The following is a 17,086-nucleotide window of genomic DNA, read 5'->3' as shown; positions in this document are numbered from 1 at the left end:
CTATAAATTATGCAAAAAAAAAAAAAAATGAAATTCTATTCTTAAAAAATCAAAATCTGTTAAATAAAAAAAGTGAAATAATATCTAGGTGCGATACAAGTTTCTTCTCGGCCAATTCGACACGAAAGATTTTCCAATTAAAATTGTTTTATTTTGATTCTATTATCTTTTTTTTTTTTTTTATGAATAAATATGGCTGATGATTGAAAGGCACGAAACTTTAAGTACCAACACATATTGTATTTTTTCAAATAATCTAACACTACATATATTAATACTGATCTATACTGTAAATAATTTACACTTAAACGATCACTCTTAAACGAACACTTTGTATCTTAACTTGATACAAAAAACAAAATTTAAAATACGTCATAACATGGGTTATGACGTATTTTAAGTTCTTTTTTTTTTTTAACATTCTCTTTAATTTTTTAACTCTTCCTCCGTTTGTTAAAAAGCGCTCTCACTATTTACATCATATATTTGTTACATCAAACATTTTATAGTTGTTTTTTTTTGTTTTTTTTTAGAATAAAAAATTTAATTTTTTTTTATTTAAAAAAAAAATAAACTAGAAAATAATGTTTATGGGAATAATAAAAAAAAGTAAATGATAAACAAAGCAATAATTAAATGCCCCTAGCAGATAAGTCTCTTACTTATCTTAAAGATTTTTAAATCTTTCTTTTTCTAACAAAGCTTTATCGGATGCCTATGGAAACACAAATTAGGCTTCAAACATTTAATTTATTTGCTGAGCGTGTTCTATTTGAGTAACACGTGTAAAGATTTTGGTACTTTTTATTTCAAACCTGTTGTATTCAGACATAAAACGACTATATCAGTAAGGTAAGGTATTCTTTTTTTAACTTATTTTAACTTTTTTTTAGCTTATTCAACTTTTTAACACTATATAAGTTTATACAAACGTTGATAAAAAAATTTATACACTATTATAAGTTTATACAAACTTTGATAAAAAAGGTTTCAAATTGCATATTCAGCAACCCATTTGGTGTTGAATATCATGGTATGAAATCAAAATAGTAATCTGAAGCTATGGAGATTTTAGATTGAAATCTTTAAAGCTTAAATCCATTTAAATTTAGATTAAAAATGAATTTTTCAAAATACAGTCTGTAAATAGTAATGAAAAATCGTAGTCTGAATTTTAGAGAGAAAAAGCTATAGTTCTTAATATTGTCTTATTTACACATTTTAAATAGTTATAAAAAAGTTTGCTTAAAAAATTTATAAAAAATTTATAAAAAAGTTTTTATTTTATTAGTTGCTTTAGAAATTTTAAACTTTTCGTAAAAATCTGATGAAACTGCATAGAGGGTTTTAAGGTTTTCTCCAAAATCGACTAAACTACCATATTTTCGTTTAGAATCATCAAGTTCATCTTGTAATCTCTGAAAAATAATAAATTTTATAAAGAGTAATAAAATTCACCTTATAATTTCTAAAAAACTATAAAATTAATTCTGAAACAGTTTTTATATTTTATGTAAAGAAAATATAGGAATCTTTTAGTTACTTTATTTTCTTGTTTGAGAGAAAAATTGAATAGCTATAAATTAAATATGAAAGTGCATAGTTTCTTGACAAATACAAATACACGTTAAAACTTTTGAAAATGTTAAAAAAGTAAAAAATTTTATCCAAGAGTTAAACTTTGATATATATATATATATATATATATATATATATATATATATATATATATATATATATATATATATATATATATATATATATATTCATATATATATATATATATATATATATATATATATATATATATATATATATATATATATATATATATATATATATATATATATATATATATATATATATATACATACATACATACAGTGGTCGGCCATCACATTAGGACCAGCTGTAATTTTTTGTAAATATCGTGTAAAAATAAATTTTTTGGCAAAAACAAAAATAATGGTGTAATTTAAAGCTTGTTCCTTTTTTTATAAAATTAAACTTGATGAAAAATAAACAAATAAAATTAAACATTTTGAATATTAATTGGTTATTACAATAAATTATATAAAATATATATTAAGTATTAATATTTTGTAAAACCGCCTTTATTTGCAATAACTGCTTTGATTCGTCGTGGCATGCTTGCAATTGAACTTTTTATAGTTTCTGTCAACTCTGGGTTATTGTGCCAGATCCTGATAATATATTCCATAAGATCTTGCTTGTTAGTAAGAATTTTTTTTACCTTAACATATATATATATATATATATATATATATATATATATATATATATATATATATATATATATATATGTTAAGGTTTGGAACGTATGCGCATATGGGCAAATATACGCGCATACCATTCAATAGTTATGCGCATAATACGTATAGGATGCGCATATAAATTTAACTGATAAATGATATGTGAAATTAATTAAATATTGTCAAATATAGAAGAAAATGTTTTTATAAATCAAACGCAGGTGGCTTTAAATTAAAAGAAATAATTTTTCATTTGATTTTCGGTAAATAATTTTATTGTTAATATTTCAAACTATTTTCATGATTTTTAAACGAATTTTTATATCACAAAACTTAACAATTTAATTTATTTTTGTATTACATTTGCTTATTTATAATTTCTTCACACTCAAACTCGCTGAGAACTGCTTCTTTCTCTAAAATTTAGATCTTTTCGTCCTTTGTATCCAACGAAACACTATTATTATATATGAAAACTAATTTTTTTGTACGCGTTCGTTGGTCAAGCGATTTCTCAATTGTGAATGAAATATCCGTGTCGGGATATTTCATTCGCTCAGTTGGTTAAAGCACTTCTAAAAAAAAAAGTTCGGAATAATTATTGGCTGTGGCAGCCGGATTGCAGGTTCAGATCCTAACTCCGCCTCCTCAGCGTATGAGTAGTACTTCGGTACGAAGGGAACTCGTCTTGATTAGCTCTGCTATTACAATGTTTCCTTCTCGACTAGTAAATAAATAATCTAGTCGAGTAAATGAAAATTATTGTTTAAAAAAGAAAATAAATAAAACAAAATAAATCGAAAAATCGACCAAGTTCTCGCTGCTGTTGCTTACGAAAAAATCATTTCAACAATAGATTTTGCAACTTCAAAGACTGCTGGTTTTTTCTGACGACCAACAATAATCAAATAATTCTTCGCGCCTATTTTTAAAATTGTCACTTTTCTAAATTCTGTCAGTGTTGTCATTTCTCCAACAAATTCAATCATTTCGCTTTCAACTTTCTTTGCAATTTTGGGATTTATTTTGGAGGCTAATTCTAAAATTGAGCTGATTATATCAGTCTTATCCTCACCAAAATAGAATTCTTCTGCAGCATACTTAGGAGTTAGCATATAGGCCTTTCCCATATTTGAGGTAATAAGGAATTTAAAGCACTTCATAACCATTTCCTGAATAATTTCCTCATTTGCGAATTTCTTGTACATCTCACCAAAGTATTAGTATACCAAAGCTAATGAAGCATCACCATTTTCAAGTCTTCTTATGATGTTAGAAGGATATTCGATATATTTCACGAGTTTTGCAAAACTATACTCGAAAGCATTTGATATAATTAGCGCCAAAACAGCGGCCGAATTTGTTTTTGGAGTAATTTCTTTTAAAGATGCATTTTCCTCATCCGCAAGTTGAATTAAAATATACTTTGCCATATAAAGGTCATTTATTGAATTAAATTGACTGAGTCATCGAGTCGAAAAAGACATTGTGAGTGAGCGAGGAATATTAGCTGGGATTCTCTTTCTAATTTAGCGGAGCATTCTGCGTACTTTTTATCAAGAAGCGAACCTGGCAGCGTTTTCGCGCACGGTATTGATGATACATACGATGGATTTAGTGCTTTGATCAAATCTTTAAAAGCTTTAGATTCAATGAGACAAAGAGATATTTTAGTTCGGAAAAAGAAATTTTCTAGTTTCATACCGATTTCTTTTTTATAATTAATAACTTAAATAATTTTTTTAAACGCACTTTTATAATTAATAATTTAAAGTTATTAATTATAAAAGTGCGTTAATTAAAGAGATTTAATGGTGGAATTAAAAGTTTTGATTCTTCTAAAACTGAGGATTTTTTTGTTTCAAAAGCATATTAATTAAAAATTTCAAGAAAACTAAAATTAAAATTCGTTTTTTTATCTGTCTGTCTAGTCAAAGCAATTTAAATGTTTTTAATAATTTGTTTTTTGTTTATAACAAATAGAGTTAAATCCATAAAATAATTTTTTTTTTTAATATTTATAAAGCTAAACACTTTTAAAGATATCAATATTTATGATGCATTTTAAAAATTCAAAATAATTTTAACATTTCTAAAACATTAGGATATTGCAGAGATATTGCATAGGTATTGAAATATTGCAGTATATTGAATATACTCATAGAGTTACTTTGAAAAATTTGAATAAAATGTTTTTATTTGCTCAATTTGCTGATCACTTTTATTTATTCATATATAGATGATATGTACTACACCCATACTCTCCCCTACCTAATTGTAAATCCCTCCCTCTCCCCCCCACCCCCAAAAAAAAAAATTAAAATAAAAAGAATTTTTTTCCTAACATCCACCCTCCCCTACAATAAACTCCCCCCCCCTCTATCCTCCCGGAAAAACAAAAAGTTAAAACAAAACTATACTGACAAAAATACATCTATTTATCTATATAAAATTATGTATTTCAGTAGTAAACATTACATAGATTCTTATTGCAATTGCCTTCCAACAGTTTTTAATTGTACCTTCATTTTTACAAGGCATGGCAACTAGATGTTCCTACAACGAATTTTAACCTTCAATCTTGAGAAAGAGTTCTTTAACGAGTTTTAAATCTTGATCCATCGCTAACAAAGAAACTAATGACTTGGAGCACCATGTTCTCAGTGAGAAAACTAAAAACCTATTAAAGTGTCAGCGTCATCGAATAAGTTGAAGTCTTTTATTCAGCCTAAAAACTTAAAGGTGTTGCAGAAAGCCAGGTGGTCGCTTATAAATAAGGAAAAAGTAAAGATTAACTTTTTTCAAAAATCTAAAAGAAAAGTTAGAACTTCTACAACAATTACAACATCCCAATCTATGATTTTTTAACTGTTGTGTCTACTCCCCCTAACTATTTGACCCCCTCCCCCTTTAATTAGGTAGGAGAGAGTAGTTAAATTTCTTTAAAAATCTAACTATATTCAAACATAATATTCGAATATATTTAGATTATTGTGCATACGAATATATTTAAAGATTTTGAAATTTATTTGGAGATTTTTTTTCCTAAGGTTTTTAGTGAAATTGCATTTTGCAAAGTGGAGTCGGGGAGTTTAAAATATAGGAATTATTTATAACTTGCTTAAGTAAAAAAGTTGTTTATTTGCAACCAATTGCCACTTAACGTGCAGAAAAATAAATTTTCATTATTCGATAAAAAAAAGTCCTTTTATAGATCGACTTAAGTATGAGTTGATTTATAAAAGATTCTATCAATTAAACTTATCATTAAAAGATAAAAACCCATAATTTTTTTAAGTGTGAACTTTGATTCAAATTAATCGTGTAGATTACATAAATTTAAATTATATATAAAAAAAAAGATTTCATAAAGTATCTAATCTTTTTTTTAAATATGATTTTAACTTTGCGTATAAATTATATTTAAAAAATAATCTTAACATTTTAAATATAGTCTAAACTTTACCTAAATCTTTCCACTAACTTAATATTTATTAAAACAAACTTTTAATGTTGTTGATAATTAGACATGTTTTTTGTCTCTTATTTTATTTATAAACTGCTTTCATTTGAATTTTTTTTTTAATACATTTCATTATTATATTTACGTAGAATACGTCTTTGATTACATCATTGGAGATTATCAAATTTGCAAATATAGTAAAATTTGCAGTGTGAATATAGTAAAAAAAAATGAAGTCTATTGCAGCAATTGCATTTTTTTTTAATTTCCATGTGCTAAGTGCTGATCCTTGGATGTCTAGGCTGTCTGATAACATTCATATTGGGAGTATTACTATACCTGGGACTCACGATTCAGCCGCTTACAGCACTAGCTTAATTTGGGCTAAAACACAAGATTGGAGTATTTTGGATCAACTTAAAAATGGCATTCGCTTCTTAGACATAAGATGTCGTCATATAAGTAACATTTTTACAATTCATCACGGAGCAATTTATTTAAACATGAACTTTGATGATGTTATGAATAGTGTCATTCAGTTTTTGAATCAAAATCCAACTGAAACCGTGCTCATGCGTATTAAAGAAGAGCACGATCCAGATGGAAACACCAGATCGTTTGCAGCAACTTTTAATGAGTATTATAATAAGTATAACAGTTATTTTTGGAACGGGCCCACAGACGATCCAACATTGAAAGAAACAAGAAAAAAGATTGTTGTTTTGGAAAACTTTTTAGGGAATGGTATAAGATTTGGTTTGCCTTATAACTCTTTTGATATACAAGACCAATATGAAACTAATGATTACACCGTGTTTTCATTAGACAATTATAATGACAAAAAAAGAAGCGTCAAAGACCAGGTTGAAAAAGCTAAGTTTAGATATAAGATTATAAACTACTTAAGTGCTGTCGGTAAAGGAGCGTTAATATCAGTTGCAACGCCTAAAGCTATTTCTACTGTAATAAACCCATTTCTCAAAAGCCTAATCTACCAAAATAAATTTCAGTACTTTGGAATAGTTGTTGCAGATTACCCTGACATTGATCTTATTAATCTTATCATTGAAAGAAATCCTCCAACCTCAATATACAATGGTCAGGTTTTGACTAGCGAAAATTATTTGCAATCATCAAGTGGAAGATACCGAGCTATTTTTAGCAATCCTGGAGAGTTTTATGTACTTGATGTGCAGCAAGTAAGTTTATTTTTATACAAAACTTATTTGATTATATTTCTTTGAAAATGTTTACTTTGACATTTACTGTATTTTAATAATATATTTAGTTTATTTAATATTATATTCTATATGTGTTATATTTAACATATATATGTATTATACTTTATATGTGTTATATTTAACATATATATGTATTTCTAACATATACTTTTTTAGAATGCAAGAATATGGCAATCTCTGAATAATCGAGAGAGTAAAATGTGGGCAGTTAAAATGCAAGATGATGGTAACTTAGTTATGTACAATGACTATTGGAAATTTTTTAGGCAACAGCAGGATCCATACTGGGCTTCTGACACATTCTATTGCTTTAATGGTATTTACAAATACGAGCTTATTATGCAAGATGATGGCAATTTGGTAATATACTCATATGGAGCAAATATGGCAGTTCGACCAATATGGTCAAGTATGAGTAAGCCAGATAATCAAATCTGGAGAACAACAAACTCAAAAAAGAACTGCCCGCGTTGAAAAGTTTGCTCTGTGGAGATTTTGTTTTTGCACATTTTAGCATTTTTACGCATTAACAATTAGTAAACAAAAATGCTTATTTCTTACGTTATTTTGCATTGCACTTTTTGCTTGGATAATTTGTTTTATGACGTCATTAAATAGTAGAATAGCCTTTAGAATGTCAGATTCCATTGACAATATTGCTAGAATATTTAATCTCTTATAGACAATATCGTTCTCAAATTGATATTTTTTCTGTCAAAGACAAAAAATGATTTTTCTGACAAATAGTTTGTAACAGCAGTACTTTTGAATATTCGCAGTACAATATATATCACCGTTTGAATATATATCAGTGAAATCCTTTTTTATATCCTATTACATAAATTGCTCACAAATTTGTTCTTATTTTCTTCTTGACTTAAATGTTTTCGTAAATAAGTATAATTTTTTAAATTCAGTAGAAATTTTTCAAAATTCTAAGGAAAAGGTTCTTAATTGCTTGTCAGACAAATTTTTCAAAATGAATTCCAATCATTGTTTTTCTAGCTCAATTAGCAACTCATCAACAATTACAAAGAAAGTTCTTTGTAATTACAAATTTTACAAGATTGCAAAGAAAGTTCTTTGGAAAAGAAACTTGGTTCTTATCTTTAATATTAAAAGTTTGATAAACATGCCCTTTTTTATTTCGATCAAAAAATTTTCAGATTTTTTTTTCCTTCGTAGTCCTCTTCTCTCTTTTTCTTTTTAGCTTTTTTCTTGAATTTGTCGAAATCATTTCTGGTACTAATTAAAAAGCACCGGCGAATAGTGTTTTTATTAAACGAATTGCGAATATTAAAAAGTAATTTGTTAAACTTCTGTACCGAAGTTTAAGAATTATTATCTATTCGACTTCATTTAACTTTGATTGACGAAGTTAAACGAACTTCGCAGGTAATTTCTTTTCAAATAATTAATGAGTGGTTGATAAAATATCGTTTAGAAACATCCATGTTGATACTTCGTAATTTTTTAGAAAATACAAAGTGTCAACATGGATGTTTCTATCAGACTTCAGATTGATTCAACTAAAGCCGATCCCCTGAAAACTACTATTATTGCAGTCCATAGCTTTGCTCCTTGTTATGCTTCAAAAAAGTCATTTTCGAGTTCATAAAAGATAGCAATTATTTCTTCTCGCAATTGTATTACACCTTGACGTTACCTCTTGAGGACCAGCGAGTTGTTGATAAACTCTTTAATGTTAACTTCTCACTATACTAATGATAATAATTGGTATGTCTAGAATTAGGTTCAAAATATTTTCTTATATAACTAAAAAAAGAGCTTATTCTGGCTCTAAACCAAGTGGTTCGGGGTTTTATGTTGTTTCTAGCCAGATAAGTAACGATGGCAAAAAAGGAGGCGTGATTATTTGTCAGATACTTCCTATTTTTATTTCATCACCAGGTTTTTCATGTTCTTCAACAAATTTTAATAAATAAATCAATTTTCATTGATTTGATAAAATTTTAATGTCCTTTTTCATTTTAAGATTTTCTTTGGCCATTTACCTGTATTAATAACCAGCTTACTCCTACAAGAGCGGGTACAAAAAATTTTTGGGTAAGCCCAAAAAAAAACTATCCCAGGTGCTTTATAACAATTTAAAGTTGCATCATTGAATCTTGTGTTTAACTCAGTACACAAATGGTGTCGCAAAAGAACAGCGATAACCAATTTGAAATAATTTGAAAAGCATTAGCTCTGTTTTTTAAAATAAATGAAGGTCTAGGCTTTTCTTTGTAACATTAGTCATTAAAAATAATAACATTATTTAAAAAGTTTCATCATGTCACTTTGCATGATGTTATATTTATTAGACACTAGATAGTTGGAATCGAGTCTCGGTTTATCGTCTGGTATCGGTGCACTACCTTACAGTAACGATTTCGAGATTTCGCAATACAGATGTTGAAAGTATCGGTTATGTTGGTATTGTTTGGTGGCGATATTATCATTTGGTATTGCAGCTAGGATCTTCACGAGATTTTGTATTTTATAAATAAAGTATATATATTTTAGATTTTAGAAGAACCAAGCCATTGGGGTAAAGTCGAACAGTCACGGGCCAAAGTGGGATAAGCGTGTTTAAAAATTAAAAGCGTCTTAACAAAAACTGTTAGTTAAAAACTATTAAAATTGTTAACCACGTAATCTTCATCAAAATATTCAAAAGGTTTCCACAATAAAAATACACAAAAAAATGATACGGAAGAAATAGACGATCAAATAATTTTCTTTGTCCCACTTTGCCCCTCAAAAACTCGTTTTTTGGGTACTTTTAAAAAATCCGGTTTTTACCACACGAAGGGAGACAAAGCGATGTTTGCTGAATAGAAGGGAAAAGATCTAATTGTTTACATTAAATAACATTGATTAGAGGCCTCTCCTAATTTTTGAAGATTCATACTTCTTCAGCGTCGCACTTCTCCCCACTTTCCAAAATTCCATAAATAAAAGTATCGGTTATTGATAATGATTAAAATAAATTTATGTCTGATGCAAAAAAAATTTTAATATAAATTTTTTAAACTGTGAAAATTGTTATCAAGTATAATTAAGAAAATAGAATTAATTAAAAATAGGTTTATTATTTAAGCTTTATCCTTAAAAACAATCCATGCATTATTTAAAAAGTTGTTTATTTTTAATATGTAAACGGATTTAGTCGTCCCGAACCACCCTCCAAACATGTGTCCGATACCACCCAATGATGCCTTATTCACAAATACTAGTTTTAAAACCAGTGAATTAAAGTGTTAACGATTTTTTTTTTAAATAATATTGTAAATAAAAATGCATCTTTAATCAATAAAAAGTTTTTAGTCTTCATTAATATTAGGTATATTAACATATGAATCAAGTATGATGATACATCGCTCTTCTGGAGCTAGGAAACAATGTCTTGCACTCCTAGTCAATCGTTTCAGCATATTATGATAGATATTTTGCATATGTCATGTTTTCACTCAAATGATGTTTTTTAAAATATTTAAAATTACAAAGCTTTTTTGGTTTAAGCTGTACATCAAGTGTTCAGAGTTGATGTACAGCTTAAACTGGAAAAGTTTTAGTTTTTATTTTTATTTTTTTATTTTATTTATTTATTTTTGTCAAAGTAAGGAATCTTGATTGACAATTAGTTCAATTATGTTCTTTTTGAATTTTTGAGAGGTATTGGCTTCTCTTAGTTAACAACTCATGCTTGTAAAATGGTTTCATAGCATTGGGCCACGATAGGAAATGACAAAGCTCGTAAGTTTTGATATAACCCCGTTACTGCATAACTGATAGTCAAAACTGACAAAAAAAAACAGTCGTATTTTAAAAATACTAATAGATTGAAAATTGAAAACAAATAACAAATGCTTCATAAAAATTTAAGTTGCTAACCAATTATTTTATTGAAATACTTACTTATTTTATTGATTATTTTATTGAAATACTCACTTAAAAAATGAGTAACCCTAAATTCGAAATGGTTGTTCCGCAATACTTTTCACATTTTTTTAAGTTTTTAAAAAACTTTTTACGTTCGGATTAGTTTGAAAATACCTTTGTACGAAAAAGTTACTAAAGCTTTTCTCCGCAAAGACTCAACATCTGTTGAGCAAAATTTGGGTAGTTAGGTTACATTCGCTAAACTTTCTATAATATTCCTAAACTTTATATAATTAATTAGTTTATTATTATTAGATAAACTGCTTGAGTATACAAAACCTGAAAAATTTGAGCTCTTCATATAAATTTATATTTGCTTACTTAATAAGAAAAAGTCTAAGCAACGCATGCTCTACAATTGCTTCCGTTACAACCAATTTAAATTTTTATTGTGTATGGTTATGTAAAAATATTCACGATCGTCCAAATTTTGCAAAGAAATAGGGATTGGACATTTAAAACGTGGCGCCTTGAAATATTCTTAGACAAAGTAATGTTTTTGTAATGTACTTAGACAAAGCGAAAGTTAATCTACCATGTTTTTAGACAAAGTATGTTTGCAGCACAGACAGGCTGTTTGCAGTACAAAAAGAAATAATTGTCAGCCACAAAACTCATTGGTTGAAACACTAATATAAAGTAAGTACCTAAAGACACAACATACTAATATAAACAATGATAAGAATAGTAACAATAATAAAACGATATCAACAATAGTAACTATATCAATAAAAATTATGTCTATTACAGTAATTACAGTAATAGTTGAAATAAATTACAAGTAAGATTCAATCCAATACTTTGCATCTTATGTTAAGTTATGTCCAGTAATTACGATTTGAGGTGAAATTACAACTTTTATAACTACGTAACACTGTCAATACCGTGAATTATTTGGAAATTTTGATGTATCCCAGGTAGCACAAATACATTGCTAAAACATTAGAACAATGTTATAAGTTGCGTTGGCATAACATTGGTTACCAACGTTATTTTTTAAATCATTTTTGTTACAAATGCATTAGATTTTAATATGAAGCATATGTTGTTAAAGTAAATGCTTCCATGGTCTAAATTCTAAAAAAGTCTAAAGTCTAAATATGGCATCAAAACATTTATAGAAGCTGTGCCTCGGTTTGATTTGAAATGCGCTCGAGATGTAGAGAACTTCTAAATAGTGACAAATGTAAAGTTAAAAGTGACAATATTTTGAAGAACTACTTGTGTATACATTTTATTATATTAAGACAATTATTCATTCAAAATAACAGTATATTAATGTCTACAAAGCTATTAATGTGTATAATCTGACATTAGATGTCGTCTATAATATCGAAAAATGTAAAAATCAAATCATAACTTTTCTATTAAACGTGATTCAAAGCAAACACATAAAGTCATCTTTTGAGATACAAAACGTGAATTACTCTTTTAAATTTATTACTAAATTTATCATTCAAGAAATTTCAAATGGCGTTGGGTTCTTTATAGTAATGACAATTTTAATTTAGCTATTTCAAATGGCTATGTAAGTTTTTAAAATTTTGTTTAATTTTCTAACTATTTTCTTTAACCCAAAAATTAATTTTTTTTGTTTTAATATATGTTCTTAGAATTGCCTAAACATTGTTTTATCGTGGCTGATTCTGTGTGGATTTATTTTTCAAAAGAAAAATGAGGCGAGCAAATCAAATGTTTGAAATTTGCGAATAAATTATTAAGCTGAAAGGGTTTGTCAACCAGTGGATTAATAAGAAATTTGCAACATATTCTTAACATTTATATAAGGTAAAGAAGCTTAAATGACCATTAAATTGCTGGTCCTAGTAACTGTGAGACAAGTGAGTTGTGTTACATGTGAACTGTTTTTCTGAGAAACCGTTTTTAGCAGAGATAGAGGCTAGACTTGCGGCCGTACATGGATTTTCAATCGACGGAATATCCAAAAGTGAGTTCATTCGTCAAGCATTAAATGAAAAGCAATACCGTCTTCAAAGGATAAAAATAATGGGATGAAATTAATTCATGAACATAAAAAAAATGAAATAAAAATGAATTTATTATCAAAATAAAATCATATACGGAAAAGAAGTGGAAAAAGAAAGAAGAAAAGAAGTGGAAAACTTAGTCTTGGAAAAGAAGTGGTAAACTTAGTGGAAAACTTAGTCTTGGAAAAGAAGTGGATAACGGGCGTTTGATGAATGGATTAGTAAAGAAGAAAAGAAGTGGAAGTCTTGCGTTTGATGAATGAATTAGTCTTCCCAACCAAAGATCTTTAAATATCAATATTTATTTCAATAGATTGTTCATTAATTTAGTCCTGGTTAAAATTCTTAGATAATGTACAGCTGAAGTAATTGACGTATTTAAAAAGAAACTATCAGAGTTTGCAACTATTTTTTCAGATTTTGTTGCATCAACTACTGACGCTGCTGCAGTAATAATCAAATTTGAGAGATTGTCTGGTTTTATATACTAATTATGTTATAATTGGCACGGCATACACTTGGCTATAATGAACGTTATTTATAAAAGAAATAAAGATCTTAATGTTTTTCACATTCTTTAGAAAATGATTCTAGTTTTTTGACAACTCTAGTATATCTGAAACTGAAAATGATAATCAAAACGAATTCGAACCCCAAATCTGTGAAAGAGATGATGCAAATGCGGCTTTACAAATGATTAGAAAAACAGCCTTTTAAACTTTTGCCAAAAAGAAAATCAATTTTATAGGATCAGGTTAAAGCATTGAATGACTTGAACTTTTAGAGCAACAATTTTATGATTCAGTTGAAAAACATTTTTCAACCAATCAAAGTAACAGTGGAGGCATTTGGTAAACGTGATGCAAATTTGCTAACTGCTGATGCAATTTTATATTTTTTATTTTTTTCCTTGCTAGATAATAATGATGCAATTTTAAAACAGATGTTGATAGGCCTGTGTCTTTACTTTAAAGAGCAAAAAAATCAAGATCTTTTGACTTAGATTAAATATCTCCAAATGCATGACTTGCATTCAACTAAACTACCTTTATCATCAAGAGCTGCTGTTATGCTAATGACTTATTTAATAGATTTTTCTGTGAACATGTCGAAATATAAATGCAACATACTGGTTTTTGCATTTAATCTAATGGTTTTTTAAACGAATCTGGTGGGGTTTTTTATTTAATCTGGCGGTTTTTTGCATTTAATCTAGCGGTTTAAAAAAATATATATATATATATATTTTTACTAATTTATATATAGGGGAGAGTTGCCTTAATTGGAACACTTTAGGAAAAAATATTTATTAACCAAAGATGGCTTAACTATGAAAACATTTATGAATTAAATAGTATAGATATACAACCCTACTATGCTTTTGTTAATGATTCGACTCTATTGATCGCACCCTTATTGGATATAAACTTTGATTTTTCAAGGCACCATTTTGTTCCAAAAAAGGCAACTGGTCTCCTTGAATGGAACACATATATTCTTTAATTAGAACAGTTCTAATATTTGAATAAATTACAGCTATAAAACTTATGGCTCAAAGGAAAAATTAATTGATTAGCTTTTTAATAAAAGATATTTAAAAGATATAATAACAAATAAAAATTACAACAAATATTTAATCCTTTTTTCGCAATTCATAAGTCTTTTTTTCTTGCAGCTTCTGCACTTGGGATGGTAGTGGTGATATGTAGTGTGCTGTGGTGGTGATGGTGATTTTATTTGATGTGCTCAATTTCATTTGGTCCATGGTGATTGAGTCAAGTGCTACTTTGCTTTCCTGTGGTTTTTGCAATAGTTTGGCAGTTATTGGATTTAGTGTGAGCTTTTTTTTTGTAGATTTTTTAATTTGTTTGGAAGCTATTTGATTTAGTGTGTGCTTTTGATTTCTTGGTGTAATTTCTAGAGCACGTCTATTTGGGGAGCTTGTAAGATCAGCCGCCTGAGTTGTTCGTGATCTTCTTTTTTGTTTTTTACTTCAAGTGAAACCACTGGCAAAAGAGACAAAGTTGAAACTGAAACATGACATTTTAATTTTTTTTCTCTTGATTTATCTGTAGATAGTTTGGTCATCCCATCTATACTTTCAGATGACTGAAGATTGTTTGAAGGACCAACATCAGTAAATGAAGAGGCTGTAAAATTAGAATCAGTGAATACATTCATGTCCAAAGGCCACAACCCACTAGCCTGAAATCCTTTCATAGCAATTCTCAATGATGCTGCCTGACTATATGCGTCACCAAATAATTCTGCAACTTGCCAAGTTGTTACTGGTTGTGATATATGTGACCGCATCCATTTTCGCATAGCTTCATCATAGTATGTACCAAGTGGTCCAAAGAACGCAACGTCTAATGGTTGCAGTCTGTGTGTAGTATGGGGAGGTAGTGATACCATACGCACTCCAGCATTTCGTGCTAGATATATCGCTGCCAAATTTTTTGAATGTGTAACATGACCATCAAGTATCAACAAAACTTTTGATTGTTTTATAGGTTTAACAACTTTAATGAAATGATTGAGCCAATCTAAAAAACCTTCATTTGACATCCATCCTTTCTCTTGAGTACTAAATACAGTTCCGGGAGGTGCACCATTTGTTATTTCTGGCTTCATTCTTTTGCATTTATATATTAACATTGGTGGAACATAAAATCCTGCTGCAGATACACAAACTACAGCTGTTACTGAATTTCCTCGTTCACTACTAGTCATAATTCCAACTCGTTTTTTGCCCCTTGCACTAATAATTTTTATCTGACCATCTTGTACTGTTGATAAACTAGTTTCATCCATATTATAAAGTTTGTCTGGAGTTAACTTTTCTTCCATGTATAACTTTGAAAGTAAATTAAAGAAAGATTGCACTCGCTCTTTATTAAAACCTTGTGCACCTGCAATTGATGTTGATTCAGGCCCACGAAGCGACAGTTGTGGGTGCCTTTGCATAAATGCATAATACCACTTTTTTCCTGCCATTCGTGTTTGTGTGTTAAAATTATGTGTGATGTTGTTAGCTTCTGCAATATCAAATGCTAGACGACGAAGATCATCAATCCTTAATCCAAAGTACATCGATTCTAATAATAAACAGTGATCAGCTAGTTCCGTTTCAATTTCATTAGGTAAGGTGGTAAGTCGACCATGAAATTTCACATTTGCAACAGCAACTTTGTTTTTTTCATTTATATGCCTTGACAAAGTTGCTTTTGGAATACAAAATTCATAAGCGGCTTCATTTAAGCTGATTTCTCCTTGTTTTATTGCTTCAACAGCCTTTTTCAAGTTTTCTACTTTCCATTTTCCATATTTTCGTGGTGTTTGCATCTAAAATAAAAGCAAATTACTATGAAGATACATAAGGAGAGTTTTATAATCTTATCACAGGCTTATTTTTTCATATATTTATTTGTTATTCATATATGATTAAGTTAATTATATACTCATTATATAATCATTATTTTTCATCATTTTTGTTTAGTTAATCATTAACTATATAAATCAAAATCTATATAAACTATATAAAGTTTGCAACTTTATATATTAACTTCTATATACAGTAAAAAACTTATGCTGGGTATATACTTTATGTTGTCTTGCAAGTTTATCCGTTAAATAGAAATGTATAACTTTTGTAAAACTTTTACATTTTATTTTTTACTAAAAGATAAAATGATTTGTTAATTAAAGTATACGATGTTTACAATCAACTTTATATCCTTAGACTATGACTAGACTTTAGACAGAAAAAAATTTTGTGAAAAATCATTTCATACTTTAAAGCAAGACTAAATACCAATTCCAAAAAAGCAACAAATGTCTAACAATAATACTATGTCTTTAAAAGAAATTCGCTTTAAAAAATATTATACAGTCGGACTAATGAAATTTTCTGATAATTCGGATGTCAAGTAGCGTGTTATGAGATGACATCGTTTCAATTACGGCAACTTTTGAAGTTCCATTCTGGGCAACATAGGACCATGGTGTTGTAGCAAAATATTTACATACAAGTAACAATTTACGATATAAGCTCTTAAAATCACATAGACTTGAAACCCTTAAAATTTAAAATTTTAGAAAAATTATCATCAAACTCAATATCGTTAAGCTTTTGTAATCGTTTAAATGCAACGATAAAATTAGATCGCAAAAATT

General features: G+C 28.1%; 2 protein-coding genes across 3 annotated transcripts; one reads left to right on the top strand and one right to left on the bottom strand.

The window, feature by feature from the left end:
- Positions 1-723: 723 nt before the first annotated feature.
- LOC136091234 (1-phosphatidylinositol phosphodiesterase-like) lies at positions 724-7,831 on the top strand. Of its 2 annotated transcripts, XM_065818424.1 has the most exons (4): positions 823-852; positions 4,811-5,057; positions 5,886-6,935; positions 7,134-7,831. In XM_065818424.1, exons 3-4 carry the CDS (start codon positions 5,967-5,969, stop codon positions 7,449-7,451), a joined length of 1,287 nt encoding a protein of 428 aa, XP_065674496.1. In that variant the 5' UTR covers positions 823-852; positions 4,811-5,057; positions 5,886-5,966; the 3' UTR covers positions 7,452-7,831. The 2 variants fall into 2 exon arrangements, with proteins under 2 accessions (XP_065674495.1, XP_065674496.1); XM_065818423.1 differs by lacking the exon at positions 4,811-5,057 and having other exon boundaries at positions 724-852.
- Positions 7,832-14,422: 6,591 nt separating this feature from the next.
- On the bottom strand, positions 14,423-16,769 carry LOC136090565 (uncharacterized). Its single transcript, XM_065817353.1, has 2 exons — positions 16,705-16,769; positions 14,423-16,255 (listed from the first exon to the last, which is right to left on the bottom strand). Exon 2 carries the CDS (start codon positions 16,253-16,255, stop codon positions 14,828-14,830), a length of 1,428 nt encoding a protein of 475 aa, XP_065673425.1. The 5' UTR covers positions 16,705-16,769; the 3' UTR covers positions 14,423-14,827.
- Positions 16,770-17,086: the final 317 nt, after the last annotated feature.

This window comes from Hydra vulgaris, chromosome 14 (assembly GCF_038396675.1).
Source record: "Hydra vulgaris chromosome 14, alternate assembly HydraT2T_AEP".
Lineage (NCBI taxonomy): Eukaryota > Metazoa > Cnidaria > Hydrozoa > Anthoathecata > Hydridae > Hydra > Hydra vulgaris.
The sequence above is the reverse complement of the archived record's forward strand: the minus strand, read 5'-3'. Positions and strand labels throughout refer to the sequence as shown.